Source organism: Anoplolepis gracilipes, chromosome 5 (genome assembly GCF_047496725.1).
Source record: "Anoplolepis gracilipes chromosome 5, ASM4749672v1, whole genome shotgun sequence".
Classification (NCBI taxonomy): domain Eukaryota; kingdom Metazoa; phylum Arthropoda; class Insecta; order Hymenoptera; family Formicidae; genus Anoplolepis; species Anoplolepis gracilipes.
The window spans coordinates 4,552,095-4,572,830 of NC_132974.1; the positions used below are offsets into that span (position 1 = coordinate 4,552,095).

General features: G+C 36.6%; 1 protein-coding gene across 4 annotated transcripts; it reads left to right on the plus strand.

Moving 5' to 3' along the window:
* LOC140665784 (transcription factor Sox-9-B) lies at positions 1-15,186 on the plus strand. Of its 4 annotated transcripts, none has more exons than XM_072892324.1 (6): positions 3-1,704; positions 4,891-5,037; positions 10,600-10,936; positions 11,384-11,697; positions 12,124-12,394; positions 13,367-15,186. In XM_072892324.1, the coding sequence occupies exons 1-5, from the start codon at positions 1,466-1,468 to the stop codon at positions 12,380-12,382; spliced, it is 1,296 nt and encodes a 431-aa protein (XP_072748425.1). In that variant the 5' UTR covers positions 3-1,465; the 3' UTR covers positions 12,383-12,394; positions 13,367-15,186. The 4 variants fall into 4 exon arrangements, with proteins under 4 accessions (XP_072748427.1, XP_072748425.1, XP_072748426.1 ...); XM_072892325.1 differs by lacking the exon at positions 13,367-15,186 and adding an exon at positions 12,737-13,078; XM_072892326.1 differs by lacking the exon at positions 13,367-15,186 and having other exon boundaries at positions 1-1,704; positions 4,909-5,037; positions 12,124-13,078.
* The last annotated feature ends 5,550 nt before the right edge of the window (positions 15,187-20,736 follow it).

The window sequence follows — 20,736 nt, forward strand, 5'->3', positions numbered from 1 at the left end:
ATAGTGTGCTCATATTTTTTAAATTATTATTGACATCAATTATAACAAAAATTTCAATTTCAAACATCGACTGTATAAAATGAAAAAGCAAAAAGTGTAGTCGATCTCTCTCTCGTGGGCTACTGCCTTATTTGGCCGTGGTCCTCGTCGAATATAGAGTCTAACGACGACCGCAAGATACGCGGAACGAATGCCTCGCGCGTCTCTCCTCATCTCGCTACCTACGTTGCCCCACCGGAGCAGTCGATCTCCCTCCTGGTGTACGGACTCGCCGAGACTTACGGAGCAACAAGTGTTACCAGCACGCTGCCTTTGCCCCGCCCCCAAACGAACCAACTGAGAAACGATGTCAGCCTCGTGGTGGAAACTGCCCCGAGGCGATGCAACCACCTCACTCGAGCGCCGATCGCGCGACAAGCATCCACGAACCCTGCTTTGAACTCGGCGCGAGTTTCGCGAACGCGAACCCGGTTCGTCCCGGCTCGGTAAAAGAACATCGAACGAAATTTTCGAAATCACTTCGAAAGTCGCGCGGTATCGATATGTGAAATATTTGAACGCCCACGAAAGAAACTATTTAGAACAAAAAGGTGCAAGTCGAACAAGGACTGGTGCGAGTTAAATTGTTTTTCACAATTTGAACGCTTGAATCTATTAAAATTCTCTGTCATATATTGCGAAGGATCTTATTATATATACTGGAGAACAATTCTCTTCTCCAGTGACGTTACGGACGATTTTACAACGTAACAATACTTGGATGCTGCTTCGAAAGAATACACATCGAATGGTAGACCGATACAAGATTCCGTTTAAACGCCGGTGGCATCTGTAGAAACACGTGCTACTCAATCGAGGGTGGTCGCTAATTCACGTCATCGCTAAAGCAAAGAAATAATCTATCGAAAAGTATAAAAAATCGACCATCGAAGGATGCGATTAGCGCGCGATCCTCAGTTTCATCATTCGAATTCATCTTCTGAAAAGAAATCCAAGAGAGAACCAGGTGCGAGACTTTCAAGCGCCAAGATACACGTATACAGACAAAGAGAAAAACGGCGCAGATAAAAAGTGAGACGGACTTGACGAACCAAAGGATAGGACGAATACGCGTCACTGCGAGTTAATCGCGAGCGAAATTAATTAAACGTGACAACAATCAATAGTCGAAACGTGATTTTCAAAAGAGAAGGAAAAAGCTATCGAGGCCAACAATAAAAAGATCGGCGACGTCAGCGAAACCGAGTGAAGAATCGCGAAAATAAAGTGATACGCTCGTCGCGATGATAAAGCGATAACGAGGCGGCAGTCTTATCGCAACAACTATTAATTGATTGACAGCTATTCTTCGCGCCGGTTGAACCGAGATGAGCGTGTTTTCCGCGTGTTGCGCGTGATAAATCTGATTGTGCGACTCCTCGATCCTCGCGGCTCTCATTGTTCGCGCGACGACGCGACGAAAGGGATGAAGATGAACGACGTCAAGCCGGAAAGTTCCAGCACGTCCATTTCATCGCCAAGCGGAAACAATAATAATAACAACAATAATAATAATAATAATAATAATAATAATATTAACGGCAATGGTAAAGCGGCAGCCGCTGCCGCCGCGACGGTAGCTGCCAATGGCGGCGAAGGGATCAGCGCCGCCGTCGCCAAGGTTCTCCAGGGATACGACTGGACTCTGGTACCTGTTGCTACCAAGTAAGTGTATCACGTAGCAGATTCATCATTTTCTTTTCCTCTTTGTCTTTTTTCAATCATCATCGCTCTTTCCGAGTAACGATTTTGGAAGATCGCTCGCACTTAAAATGATATGTATATAAGCTTTATCGATGCAAACTGTTTCGTTAATTGAAGAGATTGATAGAAAGAGGGTTGAAAAAATTAATAGACGAATGAATTCGGAAAAATATTGATACGGTTAGGGTTTGAGCAAAGTTACACTACTATTTGACGAATAAAATATTTTATACTGATATATATATAATCACGTGGATATATATTCTGAAATATCAATATATTTAATTCTTCTATCCTTAGCAGAGAAAAATTAATCAATTAAAAGGCCTTTTTTTTGGGCATACCTCTTTCGTTTTTTTCCACACATTTCGTAAAGCATTTTAATCACTGCGAGTCGTATTAGCGTCGCGTTAACATACATATACACAGGTATACACGTGGCTGCCGTTAAACCCCGCGGGCTTCAACGGCGCGATGGTAACGTTGAAAAAAAAAAGAAAAAAAAGAGAAAAGAAGGAGAGGAGGAACGAAGAAAAACGGATGCGACGAAGTTGCCAGGGGAGAGAAGAAGAGGGCGAGGAGGAGCGTGGCGCGGTCTTAAAAATACGTAACGCTAACTCAATTATGACGTACTCGTTTCCCCGGCCTGGGAAACGCGCGCCTCGCGGGAAAATGTCCTCGGTCGCCAATTAACGCAAATTGGCTAATTAATGCCCGATCGCCGCGTCCTCCGCACGGCTGCTCGTCGATCGTGGGAAGGAAGCCGGTCTTTGACAAGATAACTGATAACAGTCGGGAAAAAAAAAAAAAAATAAAAAACGATTTCTTTTCGCGATTGCAAGACGAGTCATCGTGATGCGTCCTCGGTGCATCATGCTCGCGGAGAAAAATTATTAGATCGCAGCGAGCTCGATAAAATCGTGTGCGCGACCTCGATATGCAGAAAATTGTGCAATCCGATTGATCCGCGACGTAATGCCTGCCGATGCTATGATTTTATATCATATGATATTCCTGATTGCTTGCGACAATCGGGATTGCTTCCTGTTTTTATAAAAATGAGCTGACAATTTCACAAAAGTAATTTACAAGAATATATAAAGAATATTTCCTGCTCATTATTTATCTTAATCAGTCATTAATAGAACAAAGTACAAAGGTTTAAAGGTCTTCCGGAAGATCGCGGCTGCCACGTACGATCGGAGATAAAATACGGAGAGAATTCGACAAAATAAAAGGACAATTATGTTAGGTATGTGGTTTAATCGTAAAAGAAAGCATGCCACAACGGAAATAACGGAGTGTGTATATCGCGCTTATCGCTAACCCCCAATTACGGGGTTATCTCGGGGTAGCTGCAGGGTGCGGTGTTTATTCCTGACGATAGAGACCGATAAAATACACCAGTTTTTAATATACTCATGGATTCCGTAGGAGTATATCGTGCATCTCGCAGAAACTCCGAGATTATCTCTGGTTCTGAAACATACGATATTGAATATTAATTTGCGAGCGCATTATAATAATAATTCGGGATAAATTAAATTAAAGACATAATTTTTCTGCAGATTAAGAGAATTATAATTTCTTTTTTTATTTTATTTTCATACTCACTCTGTTTCGAGACCCTAAGACTTTCGATGTTTCATCGCTTGTAAAGCTGCACGTTTGTGCCATTTTACGCAGCACCACGCCTACGTCGCGAACGTCAAGTCGCACACGTAAGCATTTTTTGCGTGTATTCAAGTAAAAACACGCGCGCGTCGTGACGCGTACATCGTGTATGCCACGTTCACGTTGAGGAGCGCCGTGAAAACCCTCGTTAGTGAGCCCACGCTAATTACCAACGGCTCCACGGGTTTACACACGGATTTAACGCCCCTCTCATTTCAAAGAGGCCGAAATATACGGGGGAAGGGGGACCGCTTTCGAATCCTTGAGACGCACGCCGGAGTCCTTTTCACCCGTGTTACGCGCATTCGTCACGCTTATCCCCCATGTAATCCACGCGCGAATCGAGCGTTTATAGGTCCGATTACATAAACTAATATAACTACGTTATCCTTGGATTCTATTTCCTTCGATAGAATCTCAATCACGATATTTGTACCACATACATATGTATATCGACCAGCGATATTAAAATTATCACCCTATGTACTGTTATCTCTTCTAATGAAGATTTCTTCAAAGGATTTTATTTTAGAATGTAAAAATTGTTTATTTTTTAAATTTGTATCTAAGAATTTCTGATAAAGAATAATCTCGCGTATATGCCGTCCGTTCTTTGCGCATCATGTTCGCTCGAGCCGCGAGAGTCCTTAAAGAATCCTCGATTAAGGGCAAAAAGAAAAAGAGGAGGGCCAGGATATCTCTCCGGCGCGGCAATCACGTCAGTCACGTCGATCCCTGGCTGGACAAGGCAAAAGTTTTATGAAGTCATCTTCTCGGAAAGAAAGGGATACGTCCATTCCTATATACCCGTCACACGTCGGCAGCCACGGTGTTATTTTAAGGCCGGTTTTAAACGCTCCGCACGCTCGCCAGGATGACCCGGGGGTAGCCCGCCACGGCAAAACCCGATACGGATATGTATATGTGTGTAGATGTATATATACGTACCGTCTCGCCTCTGGTTATTTTCTTCTGCAAGTCACCAGATTATCTGCCAGAATAGTCGACGAGGTAGAGATAGATAGATGGATAGATAGATAGATAGAGACAGAGCGAGAAAGAGAGAAAGTTCTTACCATCGTAACATTTCGCTTTTATTTACATCAGCGATCGAGTGATCTAAAACATCTATCATCATACGTAATTTTTGAAATCGTTGAAAAGCAAGAATACCTAATATGCAATTTTATGAAAATTTGAAGAAGATTGTTTTAGTATTAAAAAAATACCATAAAGAGATATCAAAATTGCATTGCAAAATATGTTATATAAGACATTAAATAAATTGCATAGCACGTTAGTTGCACATTAATTAAAATCTTTATTAATAGTATAATAATTAGATAAATAAAATCTTTTTTCTTGCGGATATATAAACAAAAAAAAATCGACAACTTTGATTGAAATGTTTGCGTTCACGTAAATTTGTAAAGAGGTATCGTTTCCAATGAAGATAATGTCTTCGAATTGCAGGGGCTCTGGCGACAAAAGGGCGGCACACGTCAAGAGGCCCATGAACGCGTTTATGGTGTGGGCCCAGGCTGCGAGGCGAAAACTGGCTGATCAGTATCCTCAACTTCACAACGCTGAGTTGTCAAAAACGCTAGGAAAGTTATGGCGGTGAGTGTCGTGTTCTTTAGTCTTGCGTCAATACTTTAGAATCATCAGACTTCTCAACAGTAGTATAAATTAATATTATATTATGACAAACTCTATATTTTTAGGAAATACGACGTTTAATTATTTTTATTGATGTACAATTGTAGATTTTGTGCGTTATATTTTATAATACCATTAATAATTGATTAAAAATATTTTTTTTTAATTCTATTTTCTAGAATCATATGATAAAAAATCGATTATGCGTGTTTAACAATGAGATATGGGTATTTATGAGAGATAGAGATGTCGAATTCTTTTTTAGATTTTCTTTCGTAGTTTTTATTACATTATACGTATTCAAATTAATATCTAATAAAATTGCAACGAAAAAACGGATAAATGTTTGTTTTAATTTTTTAATTTGATTTAATCGCATTGTTTTGATTGTATAAAACTTGTGCACTTGAAGATTAATATGAATGCGCACTCAAGTGCTCAGCCGAATAATGTTCAGCGGCCTCCGCGCCTGGCAGAAAGACACTGTTTCGATAAAATTAATCGCTACCACGTGTCTTCAATCGGATGCCTCTCCGTTCTCTCGATCTGATAAGCTTAATTTTCTCACAAATACGAGCTTGCCAAGCAGCGGTCAGCCACGCGAGAGAATCGCGCTCGTTGATCTTCATTCGCGCTCGCCTCGTTCGGAGAAAAAATCGGTTTGCGAGCCGCACGGAAATCTGTTGTTGATCGTTTCAGCTGTCGTTGATTCAAAGCCACCTGTGCGTTTATCGTGCGATTTAACGGTTTCAAAGCTCACGCTTTGAATTCGCTCGAGGAAGCATTTATAATCTTGGCCAACAAGGCTTAACGATATTACAATCTAGTAGCAAACCAGTCTTTTCATGCGCGTGCTTCCTCATAATTGCAATTGTTAATTTAAATGTTGAAAATATATTTCTTTTTCAACTATTTCTCATAAACTTCTTAGTGATTCTATGCTGCGTGAATTACGTTCTCTACAAATCTAAACATTTTTAATTTTTCTCTTGCAGTTAAAATTGTTAGACAAAATTCAGCCGTTAACAAAATAAATATAACGTCCTTTTGTTTCAATGATTTCGAAATCGTATAATTTCGCTTATGTAAGACAGTGCATGTGATTTCGATCAAAATCACTGGGCCGGAAAGAGTCAACATCGTCCAATAAGGATTGCGTGAAAGTTCGGAGTCACTGCGTTCCAATTCCTGTAACCACTTGTTCATATACGTAACCCGTTCTATTTTTACCAACGAATTCGCGAATGCTTTTTTTCCTTCACTCGTACCACACGTGGCGCCTAGGCTGCACGTGGTACAAGTGTTCCTGCTTCTTGAGACCCATGAACTCGGGTCGCACATATGTAACAGCGAAAAACACACTTTCCACGTTGTCGGTGGCCCTCTTTTACAATCAGATACAATTCTCCTTAGTATTCGAATAATTTCATATACTGTTTAAAATCTTCCACCTTTTGACTTGGTTTGCAATAGAGTCGTAAGTCATAAGTCGTACGAAATTAATCAATCTCATTATTCTGCTCAAATTTAACTGTGATTGATTAATTTCTTACGACTTACAACTTTATTATAGATCAGACCTTAGATTTAAATTTGAATTTTTTAAATCTTACCACAAAATATTATACTTCTATTGTTAGAAGGAAAAAACTGGCAATCGAGAAAATAGATTGAGACACTTTAAATAAACAAAATATGCATGCAATGTATAAATCATATTAAATTATAAAATTTGTGTCGATAGTTAAAAATTTATTTGATAATAATAATAATAATAATTTACCTAATAATTGAAGATTTGTAAAATATTTTTTGTTAAATTTTAACATTATATTAGGTTACATTATAAATAACGCTGTAGCAACATTTATGCAAAAAAATCTTTCCATTTAAATGCTGTAGGGTCCTTAAAAACTTTCAGCGTTTGAAAATTATGTTTAGTTTCCTAGTGTTAAAAACCAATTGAAAAAGAAAAAGAAAAGAAGAAAAAGTATCTGATTTTTGAGACACCCTGTATACGTAAGCTTCAGGATGACTTGTGGATGATTCCGTTTCCTGGTTGGGACTAACGAGGTGCCCCAGTGGGCCATATAACGATCATCAGAGGACGCGCCGACAAGGACCCCCGTTGCGAATCATTTAATAACACTGGTCGCGATCGCGATTGCTCGCCAAAGATCGACGATTGATATTTCGACGATTGTCACGGCGGAGCTTTTGCCAAAAGATAAAATGCTATCCAGCATTAAAGATCAATCGATTTTTTTCTAACACCATATCGAGGGTCATTAGCAATCTCTCGGTCTGTAACGCGTGTCGATGAAATCAACGGTTGATGAAAACGTTCGTGACGTTTATTATCCGTATATTTAAATCTTTATCTTTTTGTACAACCAGGACGGACGTACAGGAAAGATAGGAAGAAAAAGAATATTTTACGTCGGAGATTAAAAATTGAAAGTGGAAATAATTTTCTGATTATACTTGTAATTTGGAAGAAGCAACAGTCATCCTTGAGACAGGGTACGTTCATCTTACGTTTCGACTCTTAAAAAGTCATTATTTAACACCTTTTCGGTATGGGCCTAGTACCAATTAACACTCTCGTCCGAACACGAGAGATATTTCCATGATTGCGCCAAGGCTCCTTGCAATAGACGTAAATGAACTAGCCAAATCGTCTCTAAACTCCTTCGTCGTGCGCAAAGAATCGAATTGACGCGATTGAGAGACATTGCCATGCACCGCTCTGACGTTTTGATCTACCTTACGCTCTGAAACAAATGATACAGTCATCTTCGATAATGAACACAGTACTAGAGTGATTGTAATATGGATGAGGTTGTTTACAAATCGATGAGGCTGATAAAGTACAAAGTTCAGCAAAGATCAACGTATATACAGATCGAAATTCGCGATGGTTTACATGTATATGAAGCTTTGCTTATAAGAATTGAATCAAGGAGATGAGATAATAAATGAATGAAAGAAATATCATTACAGTTGAATTACAATATGTAACTTTACACGTACAAAGAAATATTAGAATGAAAAAGTATGAAAATTAGAGAAATATTTAAATGTATAAATATAATAAAAATGTAAAATAAAAAAAAATAAAATTATGATATAAATGATTTCCATAAATAGTCGAAATGATAATTGAAGCGGTAGAGTGGATTTTGTCTGATGCTTTTGGCACAAGAATTTTAATCGCGATCGTGTTAGTTGACCCGTCGAATCCTTGCGGAGTTCGATGCCGACTTGTCTCATGTCGATCTTGATAACAGGGCCAGGTGCTCGAATGCTTGGAAATAAATCTTTTTCTCTCTCTCTCTCTCTCTCTCTCTCTCTCTCTCTCTCTCTCTCTCTCTCTCTCTCTCTCTCTCTCTCTCTCTCTCTCTCTCTCTCTCTCTCTCTCTCTCTCTCTCTCTCTCTCTCTCTCTCTCTCTCTCTCTCTCTCTCTCTCTCTCTCTCTCTCTCTCTCTCTCTCTCTCTCTCTCTCTCTCTCTGTCTCTTTGCGCCGTCTCAAAACGTATCGCCATTCGGATACACTAAACGCGACGTGTTTGTCGACAAAAGGAAAACAGATATCCCCTCTGGTTCATCCTTGGCGCGTGCTCGCAGCTGCCGGCCGGTTCCTGTCGGAGATAAAGGGGCCCCCAGGGACCACAATAGTCGCCTTGTGCCCGTCAGGTGAATTTTTCCGAACCTGCCCTTCCGTTCCCCAGGCCTGCCTGCAAATAGCGCGTGACGAGAACAGGTAAATTTGTCTTATCTCCCGGAAGGAAAGATTCTTCCACACATCGGATTTCCTTCGAATGTTCTTCTCTAAGATTTTGCGGTAGCATTATCAGCGCTAACTAAAAGCGTAAATCCCCCTTTCAACAATGATCGAAAACTTTATAATTTTATTATCGCTAAAGTCTGTATCGTGCTTGTAGAAATTATATAGAGTTCTTTCTCTGTCTTTACATAAAGCTATTATTAATTGCAATTTCTTCATATTTGACATTACATACATATATCTTGTCACACGCGACCACTGTTGCTTTGACACTTTAATTAAGGAAGGTTTCGAGAAAGTCGGGCAATTTCACGATTTGTCGACGATTATCCGAGATGACAAGCGTGATAATTCAATTAAAATGATGAAGATTCATCGAGATTGAATTGCGCGTTCTTTGGCCGTGTGAATATCTTTTCTCCTTCTTTATGCGAGGTGTAACATATTTACTGATATATATATATATATATATATATATATATATATATATATATATATATATATATATAAGTAAGAGATACTAGCGACAGACAGATTTAAATTGGGTGACCCTGTGTTGCATCTGGTGAGAGAAAAGAAAAGCCGCGACGACTCACTATCGTCGGCACTCACTAGTGAAAAAAAGCTCATGGCAAGTCCATTGACCAGATGGGCTTTCTCTTCGTTCCTTTCTCACTCTCTATCCGTCTTCCACTTCATCTATCTCTATCGTTCTCTCTTCCCTTCCGTCAGTGACAAAACAGCGTCAGTTAAGCTTTAAGATACGCGGCTTCAACGTGTGTCAATCCATTTGAGAGCTTAGCTTCTCGTCGTGGAATTTAAATCCCACGAGCTTGCAAATACTCCAGATAATATATTAAAAGTTTCCTCAGACGATTCTTAAGACATTATGCAAAATGTATTATTTACAATACACACACTATCGAAGAAAATGAAATTTTAACAATTAAATATTTTAAAAAATAAAAATATCAATTATCAAATGATCAAACAAGAATCGATGCCTTTAATCAAGGATATTATAATCAATCTGAGAAATAATATAAATTTATTGACATTATTTATTGTTTATTAATATAGTGATAGTACGCTTAAAGAATAAGTATCGCGAATCGCGACATAAATCATTAGCAGCGGAGCATGATGGAAATTCTCGAAATCTCTCTTGGAAATTTTTTTATTATACCGGAAAACCTTATCTCGGAGTTTACAAATCTAGTGGGAATATAAACACAAAGTATTAAGGACCATAACCGGGCACCGAGAAAGTCCGCACGTTACTGCTACGAAGCGGACTAAGTCGGCGTGTGAGTTGTGCGTCTACGAACGCCTTAACGCACCCAGAAACACTAACCAGATCCCCCATTTCGACTCTTCGAGAGTATATCAGACGCCGATGGAAATGTTCTCGTTCAAGCCTCTTCTGATGCCGAGCAGCGCGAGGAGAGACGGTCATTCGCGTGTATATGTAATACATGCAAGCGCGAGAGACATGAATCACGTCAATCCGACGACAGATTTCACATGCAGTCGAACCTGAAAATTATTCCACAATATTCATATACATATATATGCGCCGATATGCGTGTGTAGAGAAACTTAAAAGCATATTGAAATGCAGTTTAAAATACGTATTAGCCTTATAGTGCAATCTATCTGTCAGAAAATGAAAAAAAATAATTGTACTTTTTGTTGTATTTATTATTTTATTTTTATTACCGTATGACTGGTTGTAGACTCCTGTCCGATAACGATAAGAAACCCTTCATCGAGGAGGCCGATCGCTTGCGCGTTATCCACAAGCGCGAGCATCCCGATTACAAGTATCAACCCCGACGTCGAAAGCAGAACGGGCCTTCTTCTGGTCGTGACAGTTCACCATCGAGGAACCAGAGCAACGTGACGTTTAGCGTTTCCAGGTCATTGAAGCAGGAGGATATGAGTCCCAGGGGCGTGCAAGGACCTAATTCACCACAAAGTGGCGTAAGTTCTTCGCCACCGACGACACCTGGCCAAGGTCTTTCACCGCCGACACCTCCTACAACACCCAGAGGACAGCATTATGTCAATCAGGTATTTAATTTTTTCTTTATGATTTTTTCTGACTCTAAATTTTATAATATCTAATGAAAAAGAATTAATTTAGATAATTAAATATTTATATAAATAATTAATAATAAATATTTAAATATGAATATAATTGTCATTTTAACTTTATTACAAACATTAAGTTATAAAATTGATTAATTAATAAAATTAATGCGAAAGTAACAACGGTTGTAATAATAATAGTAAACTAAATGGAATACATATATTAGGATGAAATAAATCTATGTTGATTAATATTCATTTTGCTTCTCTTCTTGTAATCATTATACTTAAACGAGAAGAGAGAAAGTAACCAATTTTACAAATATAATAATCTAAGATTATATCTCTCGCTTGATGAACCTGGTGCTTCGCATCCCCGATGATGTCTAATCGTTAAGTTCATGCGAAATGAAAATGCTTAATGTGCAGACCAATCAGCCTCCGCAGAACAATACCGTATATTATCAAGAGTTAGTTAGCAATACGCCGTCGAGCGATTCTTCGCATCAGCAACCGGCAGTCGATCTTCGATACATCGAAGTCGGAGACGGCCTTCCCGGCGAGGAAAACCAGTTGAATGGCCTCGGCACTTTGGGCGGGCTCGGCCTGAATCTCCCAGTGAACTTCCAGGAGTGCGAGGTCGAGAGCAACGAGCTCGACCAGTATCTACCACCCCAGACCGCACCGATACATCAATATCCACCTGTGCAAGTCACCACCGCTTCCCAATGGTTACTTAACAGGTACAGAATCTTAGTCGCATCTTACTTTCGTTTACGAATTGAGAAAGTGTATACTGAAAAAAATGTTAGAATTAATTATGGCATTCTTGAAAGTTTCCTTGAATCTAAAGAAATGATTATGGGATATTTGCATACAAGTGTAATTTTAAAAAATGATCTTGTAAGATTAATATCGACATCTGAAAGATGTGGAATTATAAATATTTTACTTAAAGAGTTACAATTATTACATTTTAATTTATAAAGTTTACTCGTACAATTAAATATTGTGTGATATATTTATATTCTGATGTGTTCTTTTTCGAGAAAATTTGATTATATTGGAGCTAAATATAAAAAATCGTTCATAAATAATTTCTACTTTTCCTATTTTTGCTGATTTTGTTTAAATATAATTTATAAGATATCGAGATATATCGTTTCCAGATATGAGGATGAGATCGAAAGGCCGATCAAGCGTCACTGCTCGGAGCAAGCGATCGCTGAGGTTTCATGGGAGGATAGGACCCAGGAGATGGTCAGGTATCACGAGTTGCAGCCTCCCCTTCCACCGGTCCAGTACATATCCGCCCATAACGCGCACCACGCGACCGCGCAGATGGGTCATCCACACGTGTCCACGTCCTATGCGCAATATGCTCATCGCTACGTACCTGGCATCGAGACATGGCCGAACTACATGTAGGATCAAATCCAGGTAAACACGACGATGGTTTGCCATTTTTATGTGAGTGCTAAAATGCGCCGTAAAAAGTATCATTGAATATTTGATATACGCATAAATAAGCGAGTAAAAGAAACTCGCATAGATCGTCTCAGATTCGCTGAAAAGTATTTCGAGGACAGATTTTTGGAACATCGATTTGATACATCGATATCTTTTCTTAATATGTTGACAAATATTATCTTTGATTCGAAATTTTTCATTAATTCAATATTTAATTACAATATTAAATAAAATAAATTTATTACGCACTAATACATCAATATCATATAATAAAATCATACAGTTTTTGAAATTGCCTTTAAAATTATTTAGGAATCAAAGATTCGTTACACGTGAAGGAGGGAGAGTTTAATCACAACTTTTATTCATGCATGTGAAAACGGTTTTATTAGATTTTTTACATGAAAAACGCTTCTCGTTAAGAGAACATCGATATCAAGTTACAAAGATTTATCTTTAAAATATTCTTTAGTAGAGATATCCGGGAAGCGTTTGTAGATACGGATATATATTTTTATATGAGATGTGTTAAATGACGCGTTAAAGACTTTATTTTGTTATATCGACGCAGAATTACAAACGTAGATTGTATAAACAAATTGGATTTACATCACCGCGGTGTTTAATCCCTGTGGCGTTACTGGGCATCAAGCTCGAAAGATAGCCAAATACAACGTAATTAACGATTATAATTACAGAGATGAATTATATTAATAAATATATACGCGAATTAGTATATGTGTATGTGTGTGTTTGTATGTGTGCGTGCGTGTACGTGTGTGTGTGTGTGTATGCGTGTGTGCGTGTGCGTGTGTGTGTGCGTGTGTGTGTGTGTGCGTGTGTGTATCGTGTGTGTGGTCGCAAACTGTACGCAGAATGCGCAGTAAATGCGCGAGCTTTGTGTGATAAAGTTTATAATATTAACATATGCAAATATTTCAGTTATCACTTGTGGATCGGTTTTAGGAGAGCGTTTCTTCCTCAAGAAGAAAATCTTAATATTATTTCTACGTCTAATAATACATTGCGAATTTAGAAAAAAGAGAAGTACAATAAATATGAAAGTTATATATTTTGAGACTGTTTTCTGAAAATTTACTAGAATTAGAATTTTATTGCGTTCTAATTCCATGTACAAATTCGACACATTTACATACGTAATATATCTGCCTTAAACCAACTAAAACAAGGAATATATGAGCAAAATACAAGAAAAAGTTTGTTGCATCGGATCACATTTTTTGAAAAGTGCAGAATGTGAAGAGCATAATATATATGACATTTATATAATATTGTGAATATTTTGAAAAAAAAAAACTTTAATAAAATTCGTCGCGAATTCATTTTTTTCTCTTAATTTAAATAAACTTAAATAACGAATATAAAGGAAAATATATATGTAGATTGCAGAGTGGTTGCGCTTTAATCTACTGTATATATATATTTTTACTAGAGATACTCACAAGCCAGAGATTGGCAAAATCAAATCACTAGAGCTACGTTTTTTCTAGTTTTCAAGCTTTAAGATAAGCACACAGAATCACATTTCTTCATTTATTTTTCTCCTCAATGTTTATACTTTTTAGAATTTATTATATCTTTTAAAATATACATTTGTTTTATAGTTTTGCATCTAACAAAATCATTGTTACAATTTGTATCGTTATGTTTTCGTTCAATTGAATTTCATTATCTTAACAAAAGAGAGATTAAAAATTTTCTTTTCAATATGAAATAAGAAATTAAAAATAGCCTTTTTTTTAAATAAAATATTAATATTTTCTTCATTTTAGAATCTCTGATAGTAATAATTATTCATATAAAATTATTTATAATTATTGAATCCGAGAAACGGTCGCTTTACATACTTTTTGCACGATACGAAAATGGCAGATTAGCCATTCTCCGGCTTGAGAGCCTCTACTATACATATGTGGACGAGGCGCGGCCACGATACTCACCATGACATCATTCCATGACAGCCGGCCATTCCAAAGCGCAGAATTTCAGGCCAAACAAACAGGCGGCCGCTCGATATATACGGTGCCCAACGGCGCGTTCCAAATGTAATAATATATACTACATATACATATATGCGAGACGCTATAAACCATCGATCGCGTACACCTCGTTCAAATAAACGACTGAAATACGATCGAGGGTGGCAACAAATGTACGCTTGGCGTTTTTTTTTATTTAATGATCCAAAGTATTTCAGCATTTGAAAATTGTCGTATAGTTGAAATTCGTCATTTCGACTATTCCAATTATATTCCAATTATAGTCATCTTCTTGAAAAAGAAATTAATTGTGGAAATTAAAAAAATTGAAGATTTAATATTATAAAAACTTTATCCTCTTTCTATTATATTTATAAATTACAAATACTGTTCTTTTGAATTAATTTGGATTTTGTAAAAAAATCGCTGCCGGAAACGACCGACGTATCGAGGACCGATTAGCCTGAATATCAAGCGTGCAGCTAATATAAATGAGCTTATAGCTCCGTACTAAAACATGTAGATTGCATATATTATTAACACTAGTTACTACGCTGACAGCCGTGCTTTTGTACTTAGATATTTATTCACAATATTACGAGAATTGAATAGAAAAAGCGTAGATTAATGTCTCAGTGTAGTTGTGCACGTTGGAAGGCGAGCATTAAATTGTAATTTATAAGTGAGATGTACGCCTATTTGTAGAAATAAAACAAAAAGAGACTAAAATCAATTTTTTTGTCATTTAATCCCTTTCTTTCCTAACTTCCCACATTATATGTAGATGTATATTTTCTATCACATTTTTTTTTATATGATTCACATGATTTTCGAATTCAATTGTATTCGCGTAAATGTAGGAGAACCGTGCGACGTTTCGGCGACGTCAACGTGGAGTCTCTTATCTTTCTTAAATGATATTTGCAACGATATATACGCATATAACGAAATGGAATAATATAATGCGCACTAGGTCACACGCGGTAATAATGTAGCTCAAATATTTGTCGAGTCCTTTACTTCCCTTTTTTAACAGCCCAAAAACCGCGAATAGACTCTGGGTCGACGCTGAGCAAACAGAGCGCTTATCGAAATCTACCCGGCACGAGGGACGTGGGAATGTCGCGACTTTTATGTCACTTATCCGCATCTAGGAGATTAAAAGGAGCGGAGACGCGCACACACACGTGTAAACGATACGACAGTTGCATGCACGCGTATATTTTTGACACGTGTACTTTGACACTCACAGCATTCAACTTGAACTTGAGCTCTCGTAGTTTTTGAAAATTTGAGGGATAAATCATTAAATGTAAGTTTAAATTTTTTACATACTTTGTTCGAATCTATTAAACATCACAATTATTTTTTGTTTATTACAAAAAAAATGTTTGAATTTTTTATCATGTGTTTAAGTATTTTTTTTATTTCTCTTTCAACATTTATATTATAATTTCTAACTTTTTCTTCTACTAACAATAAGTCATGTGTCTAATTTAGAGCTATATAACGGATCATTTTAATAAAAATAACTCGATAACTCTTGCGACGATCGTTTATGATGGGTTTTGGATTAGATCAACTTGATTGGCCTTTTTTTCTTTTTCTTTCTCGTCATCAAAGAAAGAGGAGAGCTCGATGAGCTTGAGGAGAGTCAGCCCTTCGTATCATCGTATGGCCGTCTAATTTTTTCTTCACATCGTTGTCAGTCATCGAGATTTCGATAAAGTACCGACGGGAATGAGGAACGAAACGAAATAAATCGACGGAAATCGTGCGTGAGCTCTCTTGACCCTTTGGCACGATAGGAATCCGTGGAAAGGACGAAAAAGATGTAGCAAAGAACGTCCGAGAAACAATCATGACGCAAACGTGACAGTACTGTCCATTGAAGTATACGGCTGTTGGGTGTCGGAAAGAGCTATATTTATCTATTTTAATTTCGTCGCGTATGTTTGATTTACTGGAAGAACGGTCGTTCTTTAACATCGAATGACTTCCGGATGCTGGTTCCTGGAATCCTCGTTTATCTCGATACAAACATCGATATCTCTTTTCAACTTAATATATTTTCATAATAAGCCTCAATAAAATAGTACTCTGCTAGATGCTTCAGTTGTTAATAAAATGTTGTCAATAAAAATATATTTAAATAACTTACACACGCGAAATTTATACAAGTATTTGACGTACGTTTTTCGACATATTTTCTCAAATTATAATTTTTTTTAATCTGCATCTTCTATTTGTTAAATATGATGATGGAAATTTAACGCAAAAATTGTCAATATTGTCAATATTAAATAAATAATTAAGAGATGAATATTTAAATTATACATCTCTTGTTGTTATAATTTGTGCTGATAATGTGAATAAAATTGATTATTCTCCTAAAAAATGTTAATCGAATATTAGATTTGTATCTTCGCTCAAATCAGGATATTCTACTTTTTCGAATAAAGGACATTCCCCTTCGAGAATAGGATCGATCGCGAGTGCGTTGACATTTCGTACGATGACTAAATATTTGACCGCTGAGCACGATAGTATTGATAAAATTTTCGACAGTTCGGGCATTCAGCGTCCTGCAGAATAAAGAGTTGTAAACCTCTTACAGCTGTTCAGATTGCGGTACGCTATCGGTTGGTTATACATATATCCTTCCTACTATCTATCCATTCATCGAAATCTCGCCTCATGGCACGCGTAGGCCATTGTAAGTGAAAAGTTTAGAATCGACAATTTCATTGATATTTTTAGCGCGAGAATAATTTTATAAAATAATTAACAAACCGCATTGAAATTGTATAACATGCAAAAATAACTAATTTTTGATACTGCATAATTATTTTAAAGTTTTATTTAATAAAGTGATTTAATGAAGCTGTCTTGCATTTCAGAGCTTTAGTTGAGATTATAATATTTTATTAGGAAAGATTTGCACGATCGTCATGAAGCTTTCGTTTCGATCATTCTTTTTATATATATGCATAAGAGATATATAGAAGAAGGATCGAAGAGCGCTTATCAGCCGTTACGGCGATAGCTCTAATTAGTGCGGCAATTAGGCCGTTTTAAGAATCGCTCTAAATAGCCGAGATAAGTTTCGTCTATTTACTCGCGCGCCGACATATTATCAATTAAATTCGCCGAGAAGTCGCGCGACGCGTTATTTTCCGGTGACCAAAGAGACGACATCTCTTTCCTCTCGTTGTTCTTCCACGAGCGGAAAAGTGATCGCGCCAATCTAATCGATCGCTCTCTTTCGGTACACACTAAGCAGATCCACCACGTGTGAAACTAGACGGGACGGCATACCCATAGAGAGAGAAGGCTTTACCGCGATGGATGGTCAATAGCAAGTCAAATACGAGTAGCGTTTTATCGTGGGGTTACCATGGTAATTATGCGATTGATATCGATAAACCGCGCACCTAGGTACACAGTAGTGCCGATACAAGTTTATCAGTAAGAACCAAAAAAGGGGGTTCGCGTCCAGGAATTTTAATCTTCTCGATGCATAATAAATTTTGATAAATTATGATAAATCGTAATCTTATCACGAGATCTATCAGATTTTTTTTTGTAATATAAACTTTGTAAAAGTAAAACACAAAATCGTGTTAATTGAAAAATAAACTTTTACATAAGTAATATTATAATATAATATTTATATATGTCTTTGAAACAAGAAATAAAAATATGTTGGTTAAAGTTAAATAAATTTTAAAAGAATTATAAACGTGTTACATTTTTCTATGTTTATTTTCTTTTCAAGAAGATAGATATATTCTCAGTTATCAGATAATTTTAACAATAAGAAAAAATAATGCATTACATGAAAATATATTAATTGATAACGTTTTATCGTGTAGTATTATTTTATATTTATTATTTGTTGTGATTAAGAGAGGTTATACTTATCAATGCAAAAAATAACGCATGTATTTTGCAATTTAATTGGCATCTCATCGACATTTCACGAACTCACGCTCTCCTTTCGGCGAAATTGAAATATGTGTACTTCTTCGTCCCTTGGCAGCCGATATTTACCGTCTTTCCTCCCTCCGGTCCCGGTCGTTCCACGAGCGCGGCACGTCTTAATTGCCAGCGGCGAGTAAAGATAATTGGCATTTGGCAGCGAGTGATCCGCGATACGCTCGACGATGGCGGCATGACGCGGTAGCTTCTTCTTGGAAAGAAGTTTGTCTGTTTGTACGTTTTATAGGTCTTGAATTTACCGCAGGCGTCGCCGACCGCGGCCGCGTCATCTTCTTCGTCCAATGCCGATGTTAGATATGGGAAGACGCCGTCTGAAAGACGGCAGGGCTCATCCATCCCTTTCCTCCCCAGATCTCTTCTGCTCCGTTTTTTTTTCTCCATTTTTCTGTACGGACGGTTTTCTCCACGGCACTTACTGACGTCGATGATGCATTAATGTAATTGCGTTTCGTATACGAGATAAGGCGAATCTGCCAAAAGCCCGTCTTTCTTTCAAGTTGACTGAAAATTCGAAAGCTTGTCTCAAAATCTCACGACCGCTCAATAATCATACGTTGAAATATTTTGAATTTACTTGAAGTTCAAGTCAATTATAGTTTCTTTTCATTATAATTATGTCTTTTAATTTATGAGAAATATAATAACTATATTTTTCATTCAAAATAATTATATTACCTATATAAGCATTATGATATTTCATAAAAATATTTCATAAAAATATTCATCAATAAGTGTCAATAATAAATATCAGTAATAAATATGTTTGAAAAAATAAGATATTTACTTTTGTTTCTTACTTAATAGTAAGAAAAAATTTTCTATTCACTTATCTAACTTGCATACCTATTTCAATATGTCATGTAAATCTATAAAAAAAAAAAAAAAAAACATACGCATCATATGTGTATACAAAACTTGGCTCTTTACACACGAGTCTCTCTTTACATAACACGTTTTCAATCACTTTCTTTTTCTTGCAATTCTTAATATTTTCTCAATATTTTCTGATTTTTATCCATCCTTTCCACTCACACGAAGAAGAGTCACTTGTTATTACTTCTAAATCTTTCGAAGGTCAAAATTCTCAGGAAAGGAAAGGATTCTGTTGCTTCTGATCCGAAAGTTATTCGCAACGAGTAGAAAAAACTATAAATGCCGCGACGTCACCTAAGGTGGAGGATATAAGAGGAAAAAGTGAGAGGAGAGTCGAGGCCTTCTGCACTGTCTCAAGCACTCTCTTCGTGAGTGACTCTCGACTGGTATGGCTGACAAAGAGCGAGAATATCCACCAGTATCGAGGTACTAGAAGCACCATGTGTACAAGTGTATCCGTGAATATTATCGGCTTAGCAAAATCACGCTGTACGAATATTCGCGTCGACGTAAGACTTTAACATTTTGACAGGAAAGAGGAATCGGTATTCGATAGAATGACGTTACACAAGTTACAGTTTCAATAAAATAAATATCGCAAAAAAATGATAAGAACATAGTGTAATATATAGACGAGAAATATAGTTTACGTATAAATTATTATGTGTTTTTTTTTTCTTTAAATTATTCAAAAGTCAATTGTTATTTTTATAGAGAAAAAGATTGTAAGATTACAATCAATACTATAAATTATGTAGCCAAAAGGGAATATTTACGCCATCAATTTATAATCTGTAACGTATTGTCGTCCATAATGTGTTTGCAGGTTCGAGAGGGTAGAGATGTAATTATAATACTGGCTGATATTTATATTATATTTGTGGAGGATTTTACCCTTTCCTTCGATTCTCTTAACGGCGACTTTGACGCACCATATAATCATGACACGCAGCAGGTACGTCTCACTTCTCGGAGCCGGTTTTGAGAAGCTTTTGAAACTCGAGAAGCGACACCGACACGTGACCTACTGATTCGTTTCGTGTACGAGTCTTTTCTTGCAATTGAGACCTATGAAATATATCAATCCGTCGGTATATATGTCAATAGTATTTAAAATTTATATAAGGCGATATAATAAATATATGTTAAGAAAAAAAGAAAAAAATAATATAAGTTTTACGACTTCTGTTTTGACATTTTTAAAATTTTAATAAAACTAACAATAAGATAATTATAACAATTAAATTAGTTTGTCGTATTTAGTGACGTAATTATTTCTCGATTATTCTAAATATTGTGAGAAAGCTAGTAGTATCAAAATACAAATCTTTAATTATGGGATTTTTTATAATTTTTATATTATGTACATATAATATATTAAATATAATATATAATGTATACAAGAAAATGCTCATTACATTTGTATCAACATTTTTT

Excerpts from the sequence above, each read along its gene's own strand:
- LOC140665784 (XM_072892324.1), top strand. The coding sequence starts at position 1,466 with ATGAAGATGAACGACGTCAAGCCGGAAAGTTCCAGCACGTCCATTTCA. Across the intron at positions 1,705-4,890 it reads CTGGTACCTGTTGCTACCAA|GGGCTCTGGCGACAAAAGGG; the intron begins GTAAGTGTATCA and ends TTCGAATTGCAG. Across the intron at positions 11,698-12,123 it reads TCCCAATGGTTACTTAACAG|ATATGAGGATGAGATCGAAA; the intron begins GTACAGAATCTT and ends TATCGTTTCCAG.